The 19406-nt window shown below is 40.7% G+C and overlaps 5 protein-coding genes across 5 annotated transcripts; 1 reads left to right on the forward strand and 4 right to left on the reverse strand.

Annotated features, from left to right (window-relative positions):
- Positions 1-86: 86 nt before the first annotated feature.
- Positions 87-4331, reverse strand: L201_005058 (valine-tRNA ligase; the record flags this gene model as incomplete). Its single annotated transcript, XM_066220791.1, has 15 exons — positions 87-305; positions 461-639; positions 714-846; positions 928-1131; positions 1196-1351; positions 1413-1570; positions 1632-2010; positions 2069-2239; positions 2300-2458; positions 2517-2598; positions 2650-2753; positions 2812-3601; positions 3663-3885; positions 3955-4116; positions 4175-4331. 15 exons carry the CDS (start codon positions 4329-4331, stop codon positions 87-89), a joined length of 3276 nt encoding a protein of 1091 aa, XP_066076888.1.
- Positions 4332-4937: 606 nt separating this feature from the next.
- On the reverse strand, positions 4938-6493 carry L201_005059 (uncharacterized protein; the record flags this gene model as incomplete). Its single annotated transcript, XM_066220792.1, has 7 exons — positions 4938-5092; positions 5158-5223; positions 5265-5610; positions 5678-5692; positions 5784-5985; positions 6056-6221; positions 6334-6493. The coding sequence occupies 7 exons, from the start codon at positions 6491-6493 to the stop codon at positions 4938-4940; spliced, it is 1110 nt and encodes a 369-aa protein (XP_066076889.1).
- Positions 6494-7199: 706 nt separating this feature from the next.
- Positions 7200-9227, forward strand: L201_005060 (uncharacterized protein; the record flags this gene model as incomplete). Its single annotated transcript, XM_066220793.1, has 11 exons — positions 7200-7208; positions 7265-7329; positions 7398-7529; positions 7602-7732; positions 7792-7883; positions 7954-8086; positions 8156-8264; positions 8355-8492; positions 8571-8804; positions 8876-8988; positions 9094-9227. The coding sequence occupies 11 exons, from the start codon at positions 7200-7202 to the stop codon at positions 9225-9227; spliced, it is 1290 nt and encodes a 429-aa protein (XP_066076890.1).
- Positions 9228-11515: 2288 nt separating this feature from the next.
- L201_005061 (uncharacterized protein) lies at positions 11516-14417 on the reverse strand (the record flags this gene model as incomplete). Its single annotated transcript, XM_066220794.1, has 11 exons — positions 11516-11556; positions 11623-11750; positions 11838-12125; positions 12219-12290; positions 12366-12545; positions 12613-12679; positions 12742-12862; positions 12928-13017; positions 13085-13141; positions 13204-13275; positions 13335-14417. 11 exons carry the CDS (start codon positions 14415-14417, stop codon positions 11516-11518), a joined length of 2199 nt encoding a protein of 732 aa, XP_066076891.1.
- A 992-nt stretch (positions 14418-15409) lies between these two features.
- Positions 15410-18261, reverse strand: L201_005062 (uncharacterized protein; the record flags this gene model as incomplete). The annotated part of the gene is made up of 3 exons (XM_066220795.1): positions 15410-16291; positions 16357-18007; positions 18059-18261. 3 exons carry the CDS (start codon positions 18259-18261, stop codon positions 15410-15412), a joined length of 2736 nt encoding a protein of 911 aa, XP_066076892.1.
- Between the last annotated feature and the right edge of the window lie 1145 nt (positions 18262-19406).

A 19406-nucleotide genomic window follows, 5' to 3' on the forward strand; every position in this document is an offset into this window, starting at 1 on the left:
TATGCACAAACCCAAGACTATATCAATCTATGTATTTGATGTATATCTTTATATCATATTCCTCGCCTTATACTCAAACCTTTGACTTATAAAAGAGATTTAAATCTTTCAATTGATAATCTTAAAGTTTCAATTTCGACTTCTAAATTATTCAATTTTTCTGAATTTTGATTTCTAATTTCTTCTTTAACTGCTGATTCATAATTTGGTTGTTCAGTTAATTTTACGATTTTGTTTTTACCTGATTGAGCTAAAGCTTCTTTCTTTTGTAATTTATCAATTTCTGCTGATGCATTTACTTTACCCTAAAGAATAAAAGAAAGAAAAAAGATTTTATATCAGTATACCTAATCATCTTGCTTAAAGAAGGCGTTTATTCAGTTTTCAGATTTTTTTTTCTGGATAAATCGTGGGGTGATGAAACTTGACATAAAGAGGTATATATAGAACAGACACTTACAGCAACAGGAATATGAACGTTAATATCAGCAGTAACGAATTCTGTACCACAACCTTTAGGTACTTCAGAATCATCAGAAATGAATTTAGCTGTACCACAACCTTTTGTTAAACCGATAATGATAGGTTCTTGAGATTCCAAAAGTTTTCTCTGTTGTTGGGTCTTAACTTGGACGATAACTGGAAAGTATCAAGTCAATATGATTGATCACAATGACGATAATTAGAAGAGCTGAAAAAGGCTGAATACTCACCAGTGATTTTATCTTCGATAGTCTTACCATTGGTTGGTAAGTTGTATAAACCAACAATAGATCTAGCAGCTTTAATACATTCTACAACAGTATCGAATTCGGCAGCAGCTTCTGGGAATTCTTGTTGTGAGATCTGAATTGCACGATCATTCTTGATCAGCTTTTCATTCAACTTTACATCCCATGAGTTATGAAAACAGTCAAGATAACTTACATATTCAGGGAAGGAAGATACCATGATACTTTCACATTTATCACCTTGTCTTCTTGGTAATCTTTGCCATAAATCTTCAGTTACATAAGGCATGAAAGGATGTAATAATTTCAGTCCACCTTCAAGACATGTGTAAAGTGTATTTTGTGCAGAAAGTTTTGTTGATGCTGATGTATCAGCTTCGAAAAGTGGTTTCGTGGCTTCCTATAGTTCCAAACGCGAATCGTTCAGTTATGATACGTTGACACTCTTGAAAAAAAGAACTTACAATGAACACATCACATAAATCATTCAAGAAGTATTGATAAGCTGCTGAAGTAGCTTCTGCGAAATCCCTAGCTTCTAATGCGTTGTTAACAGCTGCTGTGGCGAGATTGAGTTTTTGGAATAACCATTTCTCAACTAAACCTTCTTGACCAGTTGGCTGTTGGGGTCATTCATTAGCTTGACCTGCTTCTCTCAGCTCAGTGAAGACGCTAACTTACTAATGGAGAAGCGTTAGGAACGAAAGTACTTTGCTGTCTAACACCATTCAAATCGACTAAATCCATTCGGAAAAGACAGAATTTAGTAGCGTTCCAAAGTTTATTACAGAACTTTCTGTATCCTTCAACTCTTCCAATATCCATATTGATATCTCGACCTAATAAAGCAAGCATGGCATTAGCGGCGTTTCATGATATTGATAGACATTGAATACTTACCACCTGAGGTATAATTACATAAAGTGAATCTCAACGCGTCTGTACCACATTGAGGAATACCTTTAGGGAATAATTTCTTTTGACCTTCTTCAGCTTTTACAATTTCTTTTTCAGGTAAATTACCCATTCTCAAATCGTTGTGTAATTTCTGTAAGACTTGACCAGTAATGACATCTATAGGATCAATAACATTTCCAAGTGATTTAGACATTTTTCTACCATAAGCATCTCTAACCATTGGATGACAATAAACTTCTTTGAATGGCATTTTACCAGTAAGTGTGTTACCAAAGAACACCATTCTAGCAACCCAGAAGAATAAAATATCCCATCCGGTCTCCATAATGGTGTTAGGGTAGAAGTGCTCCATATCGGCGGTCTGAGGATCTTTAATTAGCACACCGACAATCTATAGCAAAGGAATAATCTGGACATACCTTATCAGGCCAGCCCATGGTAGAGAAGGGGAAAAGACCAGATGAGAACCAGGTGTCAAGAACATCTTCATCTTGCTCGAGAGTGTATTTTCTGCCGTTAGCTCGCTCTTTGGCTTTGGCTTCAGCTTCTTCGAGATCTCGAGCGACAATCCAGTTCTTGTCATCAGCAGTCTAATGCAAAAACGTTAGATGTACCGTCGGGTGATTAGGATAGTCTACCAAATTACTTACATCTGGAACTTCACCATCGAATTTGATGAGATAGGCGGGACATCGATGACCCCACCAAAGTTGTCTAGAGATACACCAATCTTGCATGTTCTCCATCCATCGAATCCAATCAGCAGCAGAGGTCTTAGGTTTGATTTCAAGTTCACCAGCTCGAGTTCGCTAAAAACAAGCCAGATCAGCGGTTGAGAATCGCCTTTCACGATTGGACTAAGCTTACCTTGAGCGCTTCTTCGGCCATGGGTTTACAGCTGACCCACCATTGAGGTTTGATGATTTGTTCGACTACATCACCGGATCGGCTATTGATAAAAGGTCAGCCTGTGGTTAAATCTCTAATTTGAATGACTTACGAGCAGATAGGGATTTGCATTTCATTGTCATTTTGTTCGATGAATAATCCTTTCTCTTTCAAAGCTTTGATAACTTCGTTTCTGACATGGAATCGTTTCATACCCTGGCAGATTTTGGGTCAGCCCAAGGTGTAGTCTAGCTGGAGATATTTGGAGACTTACTTGGAATGGAGCAGCGTTTTCGTTATATGTACCATCATCATTCATCAAACTAATGAACTCAAGATTGTTTCGTTGACCACATTCGAAATCGTTAGGATCATGTGCAGGAGTGATTTTTACGGCACCGGTACCAAACTCCATATCTACAGTAATAGCATCGGTGATGATAGGAATCTTTCTACCGTTGAAGGGATGAATGGCGAATTTTCCGTGGAGATGCTTGTATCTGGTATCGTCAGGGTGAACGGCGATAGCTGTATCACCAAGCATGGTTTCGGGACGAGTGGTAGCAATAATAATCTTTTCATCAGAATTCTCTATTGGATAGGCGAAAGAAGTAATAACACCAAATTCGAATTTCTCTTTGGCGTCATAACCTTTAACATTGAGCAATGTTCGACCAGTCAAGGCCAATTGATCAACCTCCAAATTTGATAAACTGGTATTCAAGTAAACACACCAATTGACTAATCGATTAGCTCGGTATAATAAACCTTTTTCGTGCATTGTACAGAAAGTTTCTCGAACGGCTTTACTGAGTGAATCACTCATTGTGAAAGCAACTCTATCCCAATCGAATGAACCACCAAGTCTTGTCATCTGTGTGGTAATTTTTGCTTGATACTGATCTTTCCAATCCCAAACTTTCTCTAAAAACTTCTCCCGTCCATAATGATGTCTAGAATGACCTTCGGTCTTGATCAATCTTTGTTCTACAACAGCTTGAGTGGCGATACCGGCATGATCGTATCCCGGTAAGAAAAGGACAGTGTAACCTTGCATTCGTTTCCTGTAGACTTAGAGTGTTAATTCGGACCTCAGCAAGACGTGTATAGATGAGAATGACACACCATCTGACCATAGCATCCTGAATAGCAATTGTTAAAGCGTGACCAATATGTAAGTTACCGGTAATATTTGGTGGAGGGAATGTGATACTAAATGTTCCTTTATCTAATGGTTGACCATCTGATTTATACTGAGGCTTGAAGAAACCTTTAGCATTCCACCATTCGTAATGAGCAGCTTCAACTTGAATTGGATCATATCCTGATGGAAGATTACCGGAAACATCTGAATGTAATTACGACAGATTAGCAAAGTTGGCGGTTTTACCAGCAAATACAGCAATATGGTACTCACCTTTCTTTTCACCTGCAGGTGTAGTGTTGACCCATTCTTCAACAGGAGCTTCTGCTTTCTTCTCTTTCTTTTCTGCTTTATCTTTCTTTGGTCCTTGAGCTACAGTTGGACCTTTTGCTGCTTTTTGAGCGAGCTTTTCAAGTCGTTTAGCTTCCTTCTTAGCTACATGATTCGTCAGCTAGGCGTGTCAATATGAAAGAGACGCGACGCAACAGCTTACCTGCATTCTTTGATGTTTCTTTTCCACCTTCAGCAGCAGCGACAGCGGGAGCAGAACTTCCAGGAGCTGTAGCAGCAGCAGCACCTTCAGCTGGATTTGCTTGTTCTGCAGGTAAAAGATCAGGTGGTGGAGCTACTTTTTGGTCTTGTGCTGACATCGTGTTGTTTTTCTTTCTTTCCGTTCCAATTATAGGTGATTGATGACTTAGGAGTTGTGTAGAAGTTGACAGTGGTCTTGATCTTACGCTCGGGTAATTATACTTGTTCAGATAGGTGATAGATTGAAAATGTGAACTTTTGGTATATCGGAAAGAGCGTATCGAGTGATTATATAGTGAATGCTTGAGCATATACTCTGATCTACTCGAATCAATCCGGCTTCAACTGATAAGTAACCAGATCAGAAGATGTTAAAGGAAGGATGACTGTTTTTAGTGATGTTTTGAGTCAAAAAAAAGTCGAAAATGACTCAGTAGATAGCAGTTAACCTTGAACTGACCGAAATTATCCTCTCCGGATAAACGGACGAAAAATGGGTTACACAAATACAGTCTTAGTGTATAACCTTAGCACAGTGCAGGTAGCATACTAGCTTTTATCAAAACATCATTTAATCCATGCATCAGCTCTAACATTTCCCCATTTGACTCTTCCTGTCTATGAACAATTTAATCTACTATCACCGAGACAAGCTAGGGTCCAACGCGCTCGACCCATGTACGAAGATTGTCAATATCGAATGATATTATATACAACAGAACCTCTTAGACGTGATCAGGATTGGCAGCCTCATCTTGGTGTACGGCTTGATATTCATGGAAATCAATATAACCTTTTGGACCTGAAGAATAGAAAGTATCTCTCTCATATTTTTTGAGTGGATAACCGTTCTTGAGTCTATTGGGTAAATCGGGATTGGCTAAAAATAATCATACAAGAATACTATCAGTCAAGGTCACATAATCAACTAAAACAAGTACTTACAGATGAAATATCTTCCAAAAGCGATCAAATCATCAGTTTCATCTGCATGTTTCAATGGATCCGAACCTATGAAGCATAACCACCATTAACTATAAACTTGATTTTACCATTTCCATTCTTGTGGACAACGTTTCTAATTTCATCTATATTATCTTGTTGATTTCTTTCTTCAGGCGGAACATCAAAAATTACATGGGTTTTATTATCAACTGTATGGATATAAGCTAAATTGGGTTGATTCTCAATTATAGTTTTTGTCCATGGTATAAATGTATCTAAAGGTTTGTAATCTCCTCTCATACCTTGAAATTTACCAAATGGAGTTTGCTTGATTCCAACTCTTTCAGCTCCAATAGCTTCGCAAACTGAATTCAAAACTCTTAAAGGAAATTTGAATCGATTCTCTAATGATCCTCCATATGAATCAGTTCTTTGATTAGATACAGGTTGAAGCTATAGAGTATCGGAAATGAGATTAGCTTTGAATATTAGTCGATATCTGTGGACTACCATGACTTACGAATTGATCAATAAGCTTTTGGTAAAAACATGGAAACGTTAATTTGATCGATCATCACCGATGCTCTCAGGAATATGTAAATTGATCAAATTGCTCTAGCACTTACATAACCATTTGCACCGTGGAGTTCAACACCGTCAAACCCAGCTTCAACAGCTGATTTAGCAGCATGAACGTATTCATCAACCGTTCTATCGATATCCTCTTCGGTCATTACATGTAGTTTGGGTGATGGATATGGAGTTTCTGGATCGGGGATATCAGAAGCAGCGTAAATGATAGGCGAAACTTCAGGATTGGCAACTCGGCTAGAAGCGAAAGAGGATTATGAACACCCATATTTGATGGCGTAACAAAGCTCAAAACGTTAAAACTCACCCTAAATGCCATAGTTGACAAACAATTTTACCTCCTTTAGCATGTACAGCATCTGTGATTTTCTTCCATCCTTCAATTTGATTCTTGTTAAAGATGCATGGTACGCTATCATAACCTCTTGCATTTTCACTGATGAACGTAGCTTCAGTGATGAGTAATCCTCCGTCTACAGCGATAAGAGGAACATGTTAGCTTTGACGTGGAGCTTTCCTGAATTCATGTCTTGTATCTCTTAGGGACTTCTAGGCTAGCCTACTCGTAACACGTTAGAAACCCACCAGAAGCTCTTTGTGAATAATACATCAAAAAATGTTCGCCAGGTACTCCGGTATCTTTTTCAGCTCTATATCTAGTCAAAGGCGCCAATACTACTCTGTGCTTAAGGTCTAATGAGCCAACCTTGACAGGTTCGAACAATTTTGAAGCTTGAATAGTCATTTCGGCTGATATGAAGCAAGTAAGTAGGTATATTTGATTTGTTTAGCAAGTCAATGGTTTAATATGATACGAAATGGAAAGCAGCCGAGCGATAAACAGCTTATATATATATATATATATATATATTCATTCCGAAAATCTTCAGGCTCTGAGGTGGAAGATAACCTTAGGTCGTCCGTCTAGACATTTCTGAAAATGATAAAGGGTTCTCCCTGTCGAAGCGAGGTGAGGGACTTATGATGCGAAAACACGCTTTCAAAGGACGTCTTGAATTCACGATCATCAGCAATGTTACACGCTAAAATCTTGAAGCTCAGACTGATGCAACAGATTTGCGGTTATGAAGATTGTTGTATATGTGGGCTGATGTTGACCCTTTTTAAGGATAAAATGATGGAGATCAGTTCGCAGATACAAGATACCTTGAATAACTGTCAATTAGCTTGAAACTCATAGGTGAAGGTGCACGGTGCTCATACCATTTGATGTTATGTAATATTATAAGGTGATAATTTGATTCCGGCTCATTGTTCATCGTCATACAAACTGTCGCGCGTGTTGTTGGTTGTTCTGAACCGTGCGCGGAGGAGCAACAACCTGTTCCAGATAGACAACGTTGTTATTGTCCTTTCTCTTGATTATATAATTGAAGTCGATATCCTTATTCAGCAGCCAATATACCATCATTTATCAAGAGATATGGAAGATGATCTCGGTGAGCTGGTTATGGAAAGAAACCCCGCTAACAGATAGCTGACGATCTCCCTGCAGGCATTCTTCATATTCAACCAAAAGGGAGAAGTCTTGATCTCTAGATTGTTTCGTCAGGACTTGAAGTAAGGCAACTTTGCTCAATGAGCTCCCTATAAAATTCAGTCTAACATAGCTGACTCCATCATGACAGACGATCGATATCAGATGTTTTTCGTATACAAGTGATATCAAACCCAGATATTCGATCACCAATTATAACCTTAGGTTCAACATCTTTCTTTCACGTTAGAATAAATAATGTATATGTGGTAGGAGTAACAAAGTATGTTTGGTATAATCTCCTCTCTTTGCTGGTATTAAATACAGGAAATCTTAACTAACGAGTGTTCTTCAGATGTAACGCTTCTGCAGCTCTTGTCTTCGAGTTTTTATACCGATTTATAACGATTTCTCGAAGTTATTTCAGTAAATTAGATGAAGAGAGTGTGAAAAACAACTTCGTACTCATCTATGAGCTGTTAGATGGTAAGTCACATTAATTAGAAACTCTATGTCAAGAAGGCTGGACTGATGATATCATATAGAGATTATCGATTTCGGTTTCCCGCAAAATTCAGAAATTGATACTCTGAAAATGTACATAACGACGGAAAGTATAAAGTCTGAGATGGCAGTTGTGTGTTGAATTTCAGCTTCTTACCCTTCAATGCTCAGGGTATCAAGCTGACTGTATTTTGATTTGACAGCGAGAAGACTCTTCAAAAATCACTATACAAGCCACAGGAGCTACGTCATGGCGCAGATCAGATGTGAAATACAGGAAGAATGAGGCGTTTGTAGATGTCATTGAAACCGTTAACCTATTGATGAGTAAGGAAGGTGAGCGACTCGAATGGTTGACCGATTCCAATACATGATCATAGCTAACCTGGTCGACACTATCACTAGGTGCTGTTCTGAGAGCAGATGTGGATGGTCAGATTCTGATGAGAGCCTATTTGAGTGGTACACCGGAGTGTAAATTTGGTCTAAATGATAAATTAGTTTTACAGAAAAGGTATGTTACGATTTTATCACATCAATCAGCTGCCCAGATACCGGTATTTATGATGCTCAACTCTAGGGCTGATGTATTTTTCCATTTTAGGGGCAACGAAACAGCAAAATCTGATGATGCCGTAGAATTAGATGATTGTCAATTCCATCAATGTGTAAGATTGGGTAAATTCGATTCAGATAGAAGTATCAGTTTCATACCTCCGGATGGAGAGTTTGAATTGATGAGGTAAGTTAGCAGCATACTCTATAATCTCATCAAAAACCACTTGGCCAATAAAATGTATTGACGTTTCACTTTTCATAGATACCGTTCGACATCCAATATCAATTTACCATTCAGACTACAAACACACGTTACTGAACCGTCCAAATCAAGAGTAGAATATACGATTCACTTGAAAGCCAACTTCGATTCTAAGCTGAATGCCAACAACGTAGTTTTGAGAATACCAACCCCGCTGAATACTACTGGAGTTCAGGCGAAGGTGGGAGTAGGAAAGGCGAAATATGTACCAGGTGAAAATGTCATTATATGGAAGTGAGTATATCTTACATGGCATTAGATCTTGATCGGCGTGGTAGAACGCTGACTGATCATCCAACTTACAGAATACCGCGAATACAGGGTGCCCAAGAATGTACACTGACTGCAGAGGCGGATTTGGCTGCAACAACGCATAGGCAAGCTTGGTCTAGACCCCCTATTCAACTAGATTTCTCAGGTTAGTTGAAATTAGGACTGCGACATGTTACTAAACCGTTTTCACCATGGAGAAAATGTGACACAGAGAGGATCCAAGCTGATATGTTGTATTTGTGATCTCTAGTTGTCATGTTCACTGCATCTGGTTTACTCGTGAGATTCTTAAAGGTTTTCGAAAAAAGTGGTTATCAAAGTGTGAAATGGGTTAGATATCTATCGAAAGCAAATGGATCATACCAAATAAGAGTAAGTGATTAAGAAAAACTTTATTGCACCGATTGCGCGAAAGTGACTGACAATTCCGGTCTGTTCTTTCAGTTCTGATCGCACTTACCAGATTTATGCTATTTCATATCTTTGGGTAAAATAAATTGACGAGACATATAGACTGGTTTAGTCATTGATATATTAATATTCGTTGTAAAATTCTTTCCATTTTTTGTGAACACGAAATTATGGAAACGGATCTGACAAAAACTTGCACTGCTTGAAAGTCAGCTGCAAATTTTGAAGGGGCTCACTCACTGTAGAGTGTTTCAACAGGAGATTCGATGTTGAATCTTATTGGGGCACTGATGAAACATGATGAAACCATGACTGACATCCCGAATTGCTCAAAATTTTCCTGGTTTTTCAACATTATCCGTTACCATTTGGGATGACTTTATCAGCTCTCAACTTTTGGATGACACCTAAAACTCAACTGATAATGTTGCATCGCGCGACGTAGAGAACTCGTTTTCAATTCACCGAGAATCTACCACGGATGACCTTGATCGTGTCACGGCTGCGAACCGGACTTCGGCACCACCAAACTTGTAGACACGTCGTATAGCCTGTTCTAGAAGCAGTGGTTGAGCTTCTAGTAATTGCTGCCTTCTACCTAACGGTTAAATTTGAGTACTAGTGTCTCTGGGTTCCACCTGAATTGGCCAGTTAGGATTCAGCGTTGTGATAGATCGCTAAGTTGGTACCTCCGAGCGTCTCATACCTTCATGTCAAATCAAGTGGCAGAGTTCCCCATTGCTGAAACCATGGTGTTTTCTACCTCTTCGAAGCCATTCTTTTTGCTCGAGTTGCACTTAGGAAAAGGTCTTTTCATCCTGCACGGCTTACATCATGAGAGAGAGCTTTTGTTTGTTAATCTCCTGACTGATCAATGATACGGCATAGTGTGTAAAACCTTGATATGTTATATAGCGTTCCTTTTTAGGTGGTCTTTTGCGATAAGGTGATGATATAGCAAGAGCTGCACATCCAGCCCAATAGGTTTGGGATAAGTTCTTCGATGTCTTTAGAGCGACTAAAAATATCGCTTTGTTAGTATTTCCTTGATAAAGATATAACGATTGTGTTATATAATCTAGTCTATGAGCTCTTTTGACCGAAAGCGTTATACCCCCTAATCCACGCAATATACCATTCTTTCAAGCCTGTTCTTTTTACCATACGAGGTGATATGGGCAAATCGAACAGTCATGGCATGTCAACTAAGGGATACACCAAGCAAATTCAGTATGAGCTCTTTGCCGTTCCCACTATTACATATCGTCGGGTAGAACGGAAATGACTGTGAGAGTGCAAGGTGACTTTGGCGTTATTTCCAACGCGCTCGAGTGAATTAACGAAAAGTGTGACCTTGAATTTACACCAATTCTTGCTGGACACATCGCGTTTTCGTTGCTATTTTCGCGATTTTCATTTAACCTCAGTACGCCATATAATGGTGTTACATTGGGAACTTTCAACAGCGCCCTGATCGCTTAGTCGGTTAAAGCGAAGGTCTCATATTCTATCAACGAAAAGTGAGCCTGAAAACAGGTGTAATCCTTAGCCCCCAGTTCGATTCTGGGTCGGGGCACAGTTTTTGTTTGCTCTTTCGATGCTCCCAGGTCGGTTCTTACGGTTCTTACTGTCCCACAATACATGCATCTATATTACGCCAGAGCATAGGTAGCACTCTAAAATTTTCACTATTGTGTTCCCAGGCGTCTCTTCGATTATGTGTGTGATTTTAGCTGTGTTGAAACACCAAAGTCAATCTAAAAAACGGATCCTTCTTCACATCACCGCTCAAATCAAAGTGATGGAATATCAGCATGTCAACAAATTTACCGTCAATTCAGCACACGCCCTCTTGGCCTTCTCGGGTGCATCACGCATAATTTCAGCTTTGTTCTACATTATATTACTTTATCTTTGTCGCTTCATATAGATATTATCAAATTGGACGTCGGGCTCACGGGACGGCCGGAAATTTATCAGCTGGTGTAAAACTGCTCTGTGCATTTCTTCCTTTAATGGTAACTTGATCGTTCACAGCATCTCAACGTTGCAAGCGTTCAGTTGACATTCACTTATTGTTTCTACCGCTTCTTCTCCATATACGCGGCATGAGCTGATCCAGGAATTGGTCATGTGTATTTGCATGATGGATGATTTGTATCTGACATTACGAGTATAGGGATATAAAAAGACAAACATTGCTTGTTTGCTGGATATACTACTGCTAGATTATAGGATTATATACATGTGTCTTGAGGGATCTACACTTTCACGATGAACTTCTTACTGGTTTTATATCTCGCTAAAAGTGAATAACAAATATTTTTCATTTGTATTCAAAGCATAATGTGCTGTCTGAAGCACTCACCATAACATGCCAAAATAGCACCTGCAATTTGCATAGCACCACCAAACATGATTGTATACTTGAATGTTGTTCTACCTGTAGCATCGTATATTCCTCCTCCAATGGGTCCATTGATTAGATTACCGGGTCTACGTGATTCAAAATTTATAGCAGAAGAATTAGCTGCCAAACGATATGATCTGTAGACAGGCGAACAGGACTTGAGTAGTACTTACGCTCCGGAAAGCAAAATCAATCCAACATTCGTAGCTAAATTTGCAGGACCAAATAATTGAACAATAATTTGAGGTAAGATTCCACTAAATCCAGGAGCGATCAACCCAAACATTATAGCAAACGCCAATACCCCTCCAAACGATTTTGCAGTCAACCAAAGAGCGAATTGGATGATTCCAGAACAGAAGAACACTAATATGTAGGTATTGAGTGGCCCTATTTGATCTGCAACAAATCCTACTAGTGCTCTTCCGACACAAACCATGTATGCTAGTAAAGTGGTAGGTCTATATGATATATCAATAGCATGCGTTAAAATTACCTCAGCGTTATCATAAGAATAGTTTATTCAGTAACCATGCCGAATAACAAGAACTTACAAGGCCAGAAGAATGGGGTCATTGATGGTAAAATTGGCTTTGGTGTATTGCGATAGGAAATTATAAGGCATTCTATATTGATCAAAACGATGTCAACTCCAGTTATGTTGAGGGAGGAGCGATTCTCGCAACGGGAAGAATACTCACGCATAACCTGTGGTCCCTACCACAGTCCCAATCATGATACTCCAAAACGCACCAGTCTTGACTACATTTCGATCTACCCAAGGAGCTGTTTTACCACTTCGTGCTTCAGGTGATGTGGGTCGAGTACGTAGGAAGAATGCAGCTATGAGCATTGAGACTAATTCGACGAAGGATAATATTCTACATATCAAGTCACTGGTCAGTCCTGCTGCCAAGCCGTAGCTCTACAAGGCGATGTTTAACTCACAAGAGGGTTTTCTTGTACCCTACAGCAGTTAATAGTTGCCTTGCTACTAGCGTTATCGTGCCACCGCCTGATGAACAAACGAATTTTGGTCAGGGATATCTACAGCTGAGATCGGTAGTAGCGGCTCACCAAGACCAGCCCCCCCTATAGCTATACCACTAGCTAAACCTCTTCTTTTGTAAAACCACTGAGATGGTAACGACATGAAAAGGGGTAGCGCCAAGCCTTGCCCAAAGCCAGCTATAACACCCTAAGATGAAAAATAACGGATTATCAGATCAATTTTGCGTTATTGCGTATAAAAAAAAAATTCACTTGTGTTAGAGCAAGTTGCCATAATTTAGTTGACCAAGATGCCAAGAATAAACCAAGCCAGAAAATCGATGCTGAAGCGTATAATACTCTCTGTGGCAGAATGACAGTCAGCCCATTGTGCCAAACGGTTTCGCAGTCCAATCTAGGCTGGACTGACTTTAAAACCATATCTATCACCCATCCTTCCAGATAAGAAAGCTGAGAAATTCATAAACTGGCATACAAGTATCAGCATTAAGTCGATGTGCCAAGAAAAGAGGTCATCTTGTCACTTACAAATCCGTTAAAGCAACCTGGAAGCACAAGTATAGCGCTCTTCGTAGTAGGAAATATGTTGGTAGCGTAATACTATTTCAATAGATTTTATTAGCTTTGCGACAAGGTTGACAGAAGTCAATTGTGCTTACCTCTTGGAAGACACCATAATTCATGTTCCAGCCCATGGTACATCCAGCTAGAACCACACAGCAAATCAACACGATCCAACCATAACCACCATCAGGATAAACATGTTCTTCAAACTCTAATCTACGTTGTGATTCTACTTCTTCTTTACTCTGGTGTTGACCATTTTTCTCATCCGATGTACGTGAACCAGAAGGGAAATAACCATCTTGCTTCTCATTGTCTTCTACGGATGTGATTACGGGTGTGTCAATTATAGAGGATTTTCGAGAATGTGAATGTGAATGCATTGGTGTTAAAGTTGGTTTATGTTTCTTCAATCTATAATGTGAAAAGATACCGTGATGCTGGATTTGATTATCGTCTTCTTCTTCCTCATGTTCATGATCACTATCATTATGAGATGATGTATGTGTTGGTAGAGGTGTAATAAAAGTTGGTCTTCTTCTTGATGAAGTATTAGAATACGTTCTAAACTTCTTTAGTATACCTTGATTATTGTTATTTTCAGTAGATAATCCTTGTGCTTCCCTATCAAGTCTTTCTTGAGCTTCTCTTTCACTTCTGGCAGTTTCGATTCTTTTTAAAGGTCCACCACCTCCTACAGAAGCAGGATCTAAAACTGCTATAATATCTCCAGGAGCTGGGATTGGTGGTGGTGATTGACCATCCTCGATAGTGTTTGATCGTCTCAAGGAGTATTTCCTAGTAGGTTGGCTTTGATGTGTTAAAGTATAACTTCTGTCTCGATTGGGTAAAGTGTTACTCCTATGTGTACGCGAATGTGCGTTGAATTTCGGTGGACTGTGATGTTTATGGGCAGTCGAGTCATCTACAGGAGTAGATATAGCATTTGTTGTTATTGCCGAGTTTATGACTTCGATCGAATCATCCAATTTCGGATCATTTGTTGGCTTTTTCTGTCCAGGTACATTCGTACTTGAGCTGTCTGAGACAGCGGCTGAAGAAGTCACCACAATGGGTCTTCCCAAGTCGACACTAGGCGATGTAGCTCCGTCCTGAACGTGATCGACCGCCTTAACATTATCGGTGGGCGAATGATTAGAACCTTCAGAACTTGACATATTTATCGATTATGCGAATACGGATCAATCGTATATTTAGGTATCAAGGTTGATATGCGAGGTTGGTGTAAAGTTATTGTCATTGAAAGCCGGCCTTTCTATCAGAAGGTCGGTGTTGATTGAAGGTGAAAGCTGTTTACTGTAAGATGAGACTATATGTCTGTTTGAACGGGATTGTCTTTCCGCAGATGGTTCTTATGACTTTGTCAAATACTGAAGCTATGTTGTTGGATAAGCCTGAGATGTCTTTGACACTATAGTAAGGCTGAACAAACGAGATAAATATGATGACAGTTTGCAAGAGGTGACAATACAACCAAATGTAAAAGAGACGGTAGGTAACAATACACTCTATGAGTAGGATATACAGCACATTCCTTCTCAATCTTCTCGTGACTTTTTTTCGTGCTGCTGGCGGAGTCTCAAAAGCTGCTCTTCAAGGTTTAATATACACGGTCAAATCCGAATGGAGTACCAATATTTTAAGGATATTTGAGTTTGACGATCTGCCGAGAGGAAAAATGAATTGTATCATTTTGTACCATACTACTGGCTCTCCGGATCATACGGTCCGACTATTTCGGTCTAATCCGAGTACGGATTGAGTATTTCGGCACTGATTAAGCGAAACTCAGCATCTTTTGTTGGTTCAGCACTCAATAAGTGACCATCATTGCAGGATTTTCTGCATTTATTGCCAGCATGTAGAGAAACAAGGAGATTGTTGCGAAATATGGACATTGACATGTTCAAGTTCTGTTTCATTCATTCCCTTACTCCGACTTTACATTTATACTTTATTGGTCTACTTTTGATTCTAGATACGGGCAGGTTACTGAAAGATTTTAAGTTATTATTATACTTGTTGAGCTACGAAATTAGAGAGAGGAAATCGAAACGGAACAAAGAACCAAAATAGCTAAGATAGATAGAGATATTTTCCCAAGATATTACTACAAATAGATTTACCCTTATTATACTCCTTCTCCTGATTACACACCATCTATCACAGGTCCTGACGAGAAAGCATCTACAGCAGGCTGAATGTTTTGTTGACCTCCGTAAGTGTTCGAGGTAGGTACTTCAGTAGGTACATTAACATCATCTGCGATATTTACCCCAGCAGGAGGCAATTCGTTGACTGCTTCGGTAGGTATTCCTGAACCTTCTGGATTGGTCTGAGGTAGGGTCTGAGGGACGACAGATACACCTTCAGCTTGCCTGGCGAGATCTTGAATTTGAGCTTCTGATTTGATATTACTATATTGTTGATTGCCGGTCGAATCAGCTTGTGCTTCAGCTACCGTAGGAGCGATAGATATATCTTGAGAATCAGAGAATTCATTTTTGACTGGTAAGGAGGCATTTTGAATAGCTGCAGCTGGTTTCCCACTTCCTGGGGTATCAAAACCATCATCTGTCGTACCCATCAATTTCTGCAACTCATCCCATTGTGGTTCACTTGTCTCCCCTCCAGCAGTGATTCCTTCCAGACCTGTTAGATCCATATCTTGTAAAGGATCGGTGAAACCTTTAAACTCGTCCATATCGTAATCACCAGCATTCTGAGCAGGGGAATCATCGCTCGATTCATGCTCATCCGGAGCTTCAAACCCCGCAAAATTCGATTCGGAAGATGGATTGCCATCTCCGACTGGAGAAGAAGGCTTTATTGGGTCTGAAGAAGTGTGGGGCTTGACATCGTCTCTAAGAAGGGACGTAGGTGCCGGAGCAGGATGAGTGGACGACTCGGGAACAACAGGAGGACGACGAGGAATGTCTTCACCTCTTGCTCGAGCCGCAGCTTCCTCCTCGTAAACCTTTCGAGCAGCTTCGTATTCTTGTTTATCGTTTTCGGCTTGTTGCAAGTAAGGCTAAGGAGACAAATTACTTGTCAGTTCCTTCCGATACTTGTTATGACGTGTGACGTTTAACGCACCTTTTTCTCGTCGTCCGTCAAGCTCCTCCACTTCTCGGCAGCTAAAACACTTTGTTTGGTAGTTTCAGACTCTTCACCCCAAACTCTAGCTCGAATATCGTCATTTTCTCTGATACCTTTCAAGAACAAGAAGTAGGCAGACAGGGGCTTCTTAGGAGCATTAGGATCTTTCAGGTTACCTTTTCTTGATTTACCTTCTTTACGTTGCTGAGCCCGGAAAGCATTTTCAGCTTTGATATCTTCAGGTGTTAGTGTCGCTTGCCAAGCGGCAAGTTCTTTGACGAATTGTTCCTTGCTTTCCTTGACTTTCTCAGCATAATATTTCTTTTGGTCTTCTCCTAAAGTAGCGTATGCGATACCAGCGTCTTTGGCGATCTGAGCTACATTTAATTTCGCGTGATGTGGTGTACCACCAGGGGAGTTGCCTTGAGCTGCTTCAGCTTTGGCTTTGTTAAGTTCATCGGTGAAGAATAGTTGCCAGGCGGATTGAGCTTGTCTTGGAGGGTGTAGATGAGATTTGGGATGAGCTCTTGGTACCTTCTCTGCTTTCTCCTTTTCAGCTTTCTTCTCCTTCTTCTTTCTACCAACTTTCTTAGGTCCAGATTCTTCTTCAGTACTAGATTCAATGGCTCTTTTGCCAAGACCTTTATACCTCTCCTTCGCTTCCTTCGCTTCTTTAGCTTCGGTCTTGAGTTTTTTGGGTACTTTAGGAGGTTTAGGTTCCTTGGGGGGTTTCTCGGGCTTAGGTAGTTTCTCTTTTTTCTCCTTCTTGGGCTTTTTGCCAGTAGGATTGAGAGGCGCAGCTGCTGCAGAAGCTGAAGGGGCTGGTATCGGTTGACTTGGCGCTTGTGCATGTGTACCTGCTGTGTGAGCTGGTGCGGGAGGATAGCCGTACTGCTGACCATTCCATTGTGGTTGCCAGCCATACTGGCTGTTGGCCATATGATGAGGAGGCATGGTTTGCCCCATCGAGGGATGACCACCGTAGCCTTGCCATGCACCTTGTTGCATTGATGTTGGTTGACTACTTTGTGATTGTGACTGACGTGAGGAAGCGGTTTGAGGTTGTTGCCAAGCTTGTTGTGAAGGTTGTTGTTGGTGATGCCCAGATGAGCTACGAGACTGCTCATGTGTTGGCCATTGATAAGCGGAAGCGGTAGGATAATCATAAGATGATCCGGCTGTACCGGAAGATCGATGATGGCTCTCCCCTACTGTTGCACTTTGAGGTATAGTCGGCGTAGTATTGGACTGACTACTTCGCGAAGCTCCTGCGGAAGGGTAACTGTGTGAAGATGCAGAAGGGTAGTTTGCCCATTGTCCGGAGTTTTGATGACCTTGCTGATCATAATAGTGTTGATATTGACTTGCGTAGGGATGGGCAGTCTGAGGTTGACCAGCTGCACTAGAATGGTGGTGACTTAGTACTTGAGGTGGAGCTGATGAAGGTTGATAAGGCGATTGATGGTGTCCCGATGATTCTGCAGCTTGAGTTTGTGCCGTTGGATAATAACGAGAGGATGGTGAGGGATTAGTAGCCGAGGCCGCAGCTTGTGGCGGGGTAGCTATCTTAGGTCCGGACGTTCGACGTGATCCAGAAGGAGCAGATGGAGAGGATGAAGCGGCAGCGTAACCACCGAGACTGTCGATACTAGGGTTAGCATTGAAATTCTTTCGTCAATCAATAATGAGCAATACCTACTTCATACCATTACCGTAGCCTCCATAACCGCTAACACCACTCATACCTCCGTATCCAGCATGCTGATAAGCACTGTACGGATCTTCTCCACCATATAGCCCTTGTGACGTTGTGTCGTCGCGTCGAGCACTTAAAGCAGACGCATCTGGAGCACCATATGCTCGAGGATTTGAGCCTGTTCGTTGATGACCACCGGTATACATGTTAGGTGGGTTCGACTGATTAGCCCAGTTGTGGCTGTTGGAGGGGTACGATGACGTTGAGCTCTGCATTTACAGCCTGGTAATGGAGAAGCAGCATGAGAGCAAATGCGCGTTGGTTGTGTAGGTCATGGCGTTTGAGAGAAGGTTCAGATGCAGGGCGGTGAAGAGCAGATGTCAGTGTTTCATTCCAAATAGATTGGTAGTTGCATGGAGATGAACCGAATAAGGCATCCAGGGTAGATATAAGGTAGAAGATGACCTGATTGATCACAGGCAGGTATACGATTGAAACAATATCACATCAAGACAAGATTATCTGGTAACACTCATCTGAAGATACGAAAGCGAAGGTAGAGATTAAAGGGAGAGATGATCCTTGCGTATGAGTAAGAATGATTGAGTGTGATCAAGCGCGAAATGGAGCGGAGTGATGTGAGATAAGATAGGGAGAATCACCCGGTAACGCGATACGAGGTGAAGTCGTAGCTGTGAAGGGGAGCGAGCACGATGACATTAAAGGCTAATACAGCCGAAGGGGGTTAAAGAAGGTGATCAATGTAATAAAGATAGGCTGAGTGAATTAAGGAACAACGATATAGCATAGGTTTCAACTACGAAGAGGGCGTTACAAGAACAGACTAAATGGTATGATGATCTCAAAGGAGATGAGGAGAGACTATCTGTTTCGACTTACCTGAGATAATGGGATTGATTGATGCCTTCCGGCAAGAACAAATCGGAGAAATTGAAAGACCTTTTGGAAGAGGTACGAAGAATAGAGTAATCAATCGGATCGGCTTGATACCACAATAAAGGTGTTTATGTATGATGGCTGAGCGGTGTTTGATGATCTATAAAACAGTAGGTAGGTAGAGCCGAAGCGATAAAGTTAGAAAAATAGGCCAAAGGGATTGAGAGATACCAAAAAAGCAATGATCGAGAGAGATTTACTTGAAACGTGGAGTAAGAGTAAAAATGGTGGTCTTATGGGATTATGTTAAAAAGGGCTAAATGGCTAAGGTAAAAGAAGGAAAAGGTAAAGGTAAAATGATTTAAACAAAAAAGGTCTGGGCGCGGGAATTATGAACAAAGAAAAAAGAAAGTGTGAAACGAGATGATGATGGCACTGAGGTTGAATGGGTGGA

The sequence above is a fragment of the Kwoniella dendrophila genome, chromosome 6 (genome assembly GCF_036810415.1).
Source record: "Kwoniella dendrophila CBS 6074 chromosome 6, complete sequence".
Taxonomy (NCBI): Eukaryota; Fungi; Basidiomycota; class Tremellomycetes; order Tremellales; family Cryptococcaceae; genus Kwoniella; species Kwoniella dendrophila.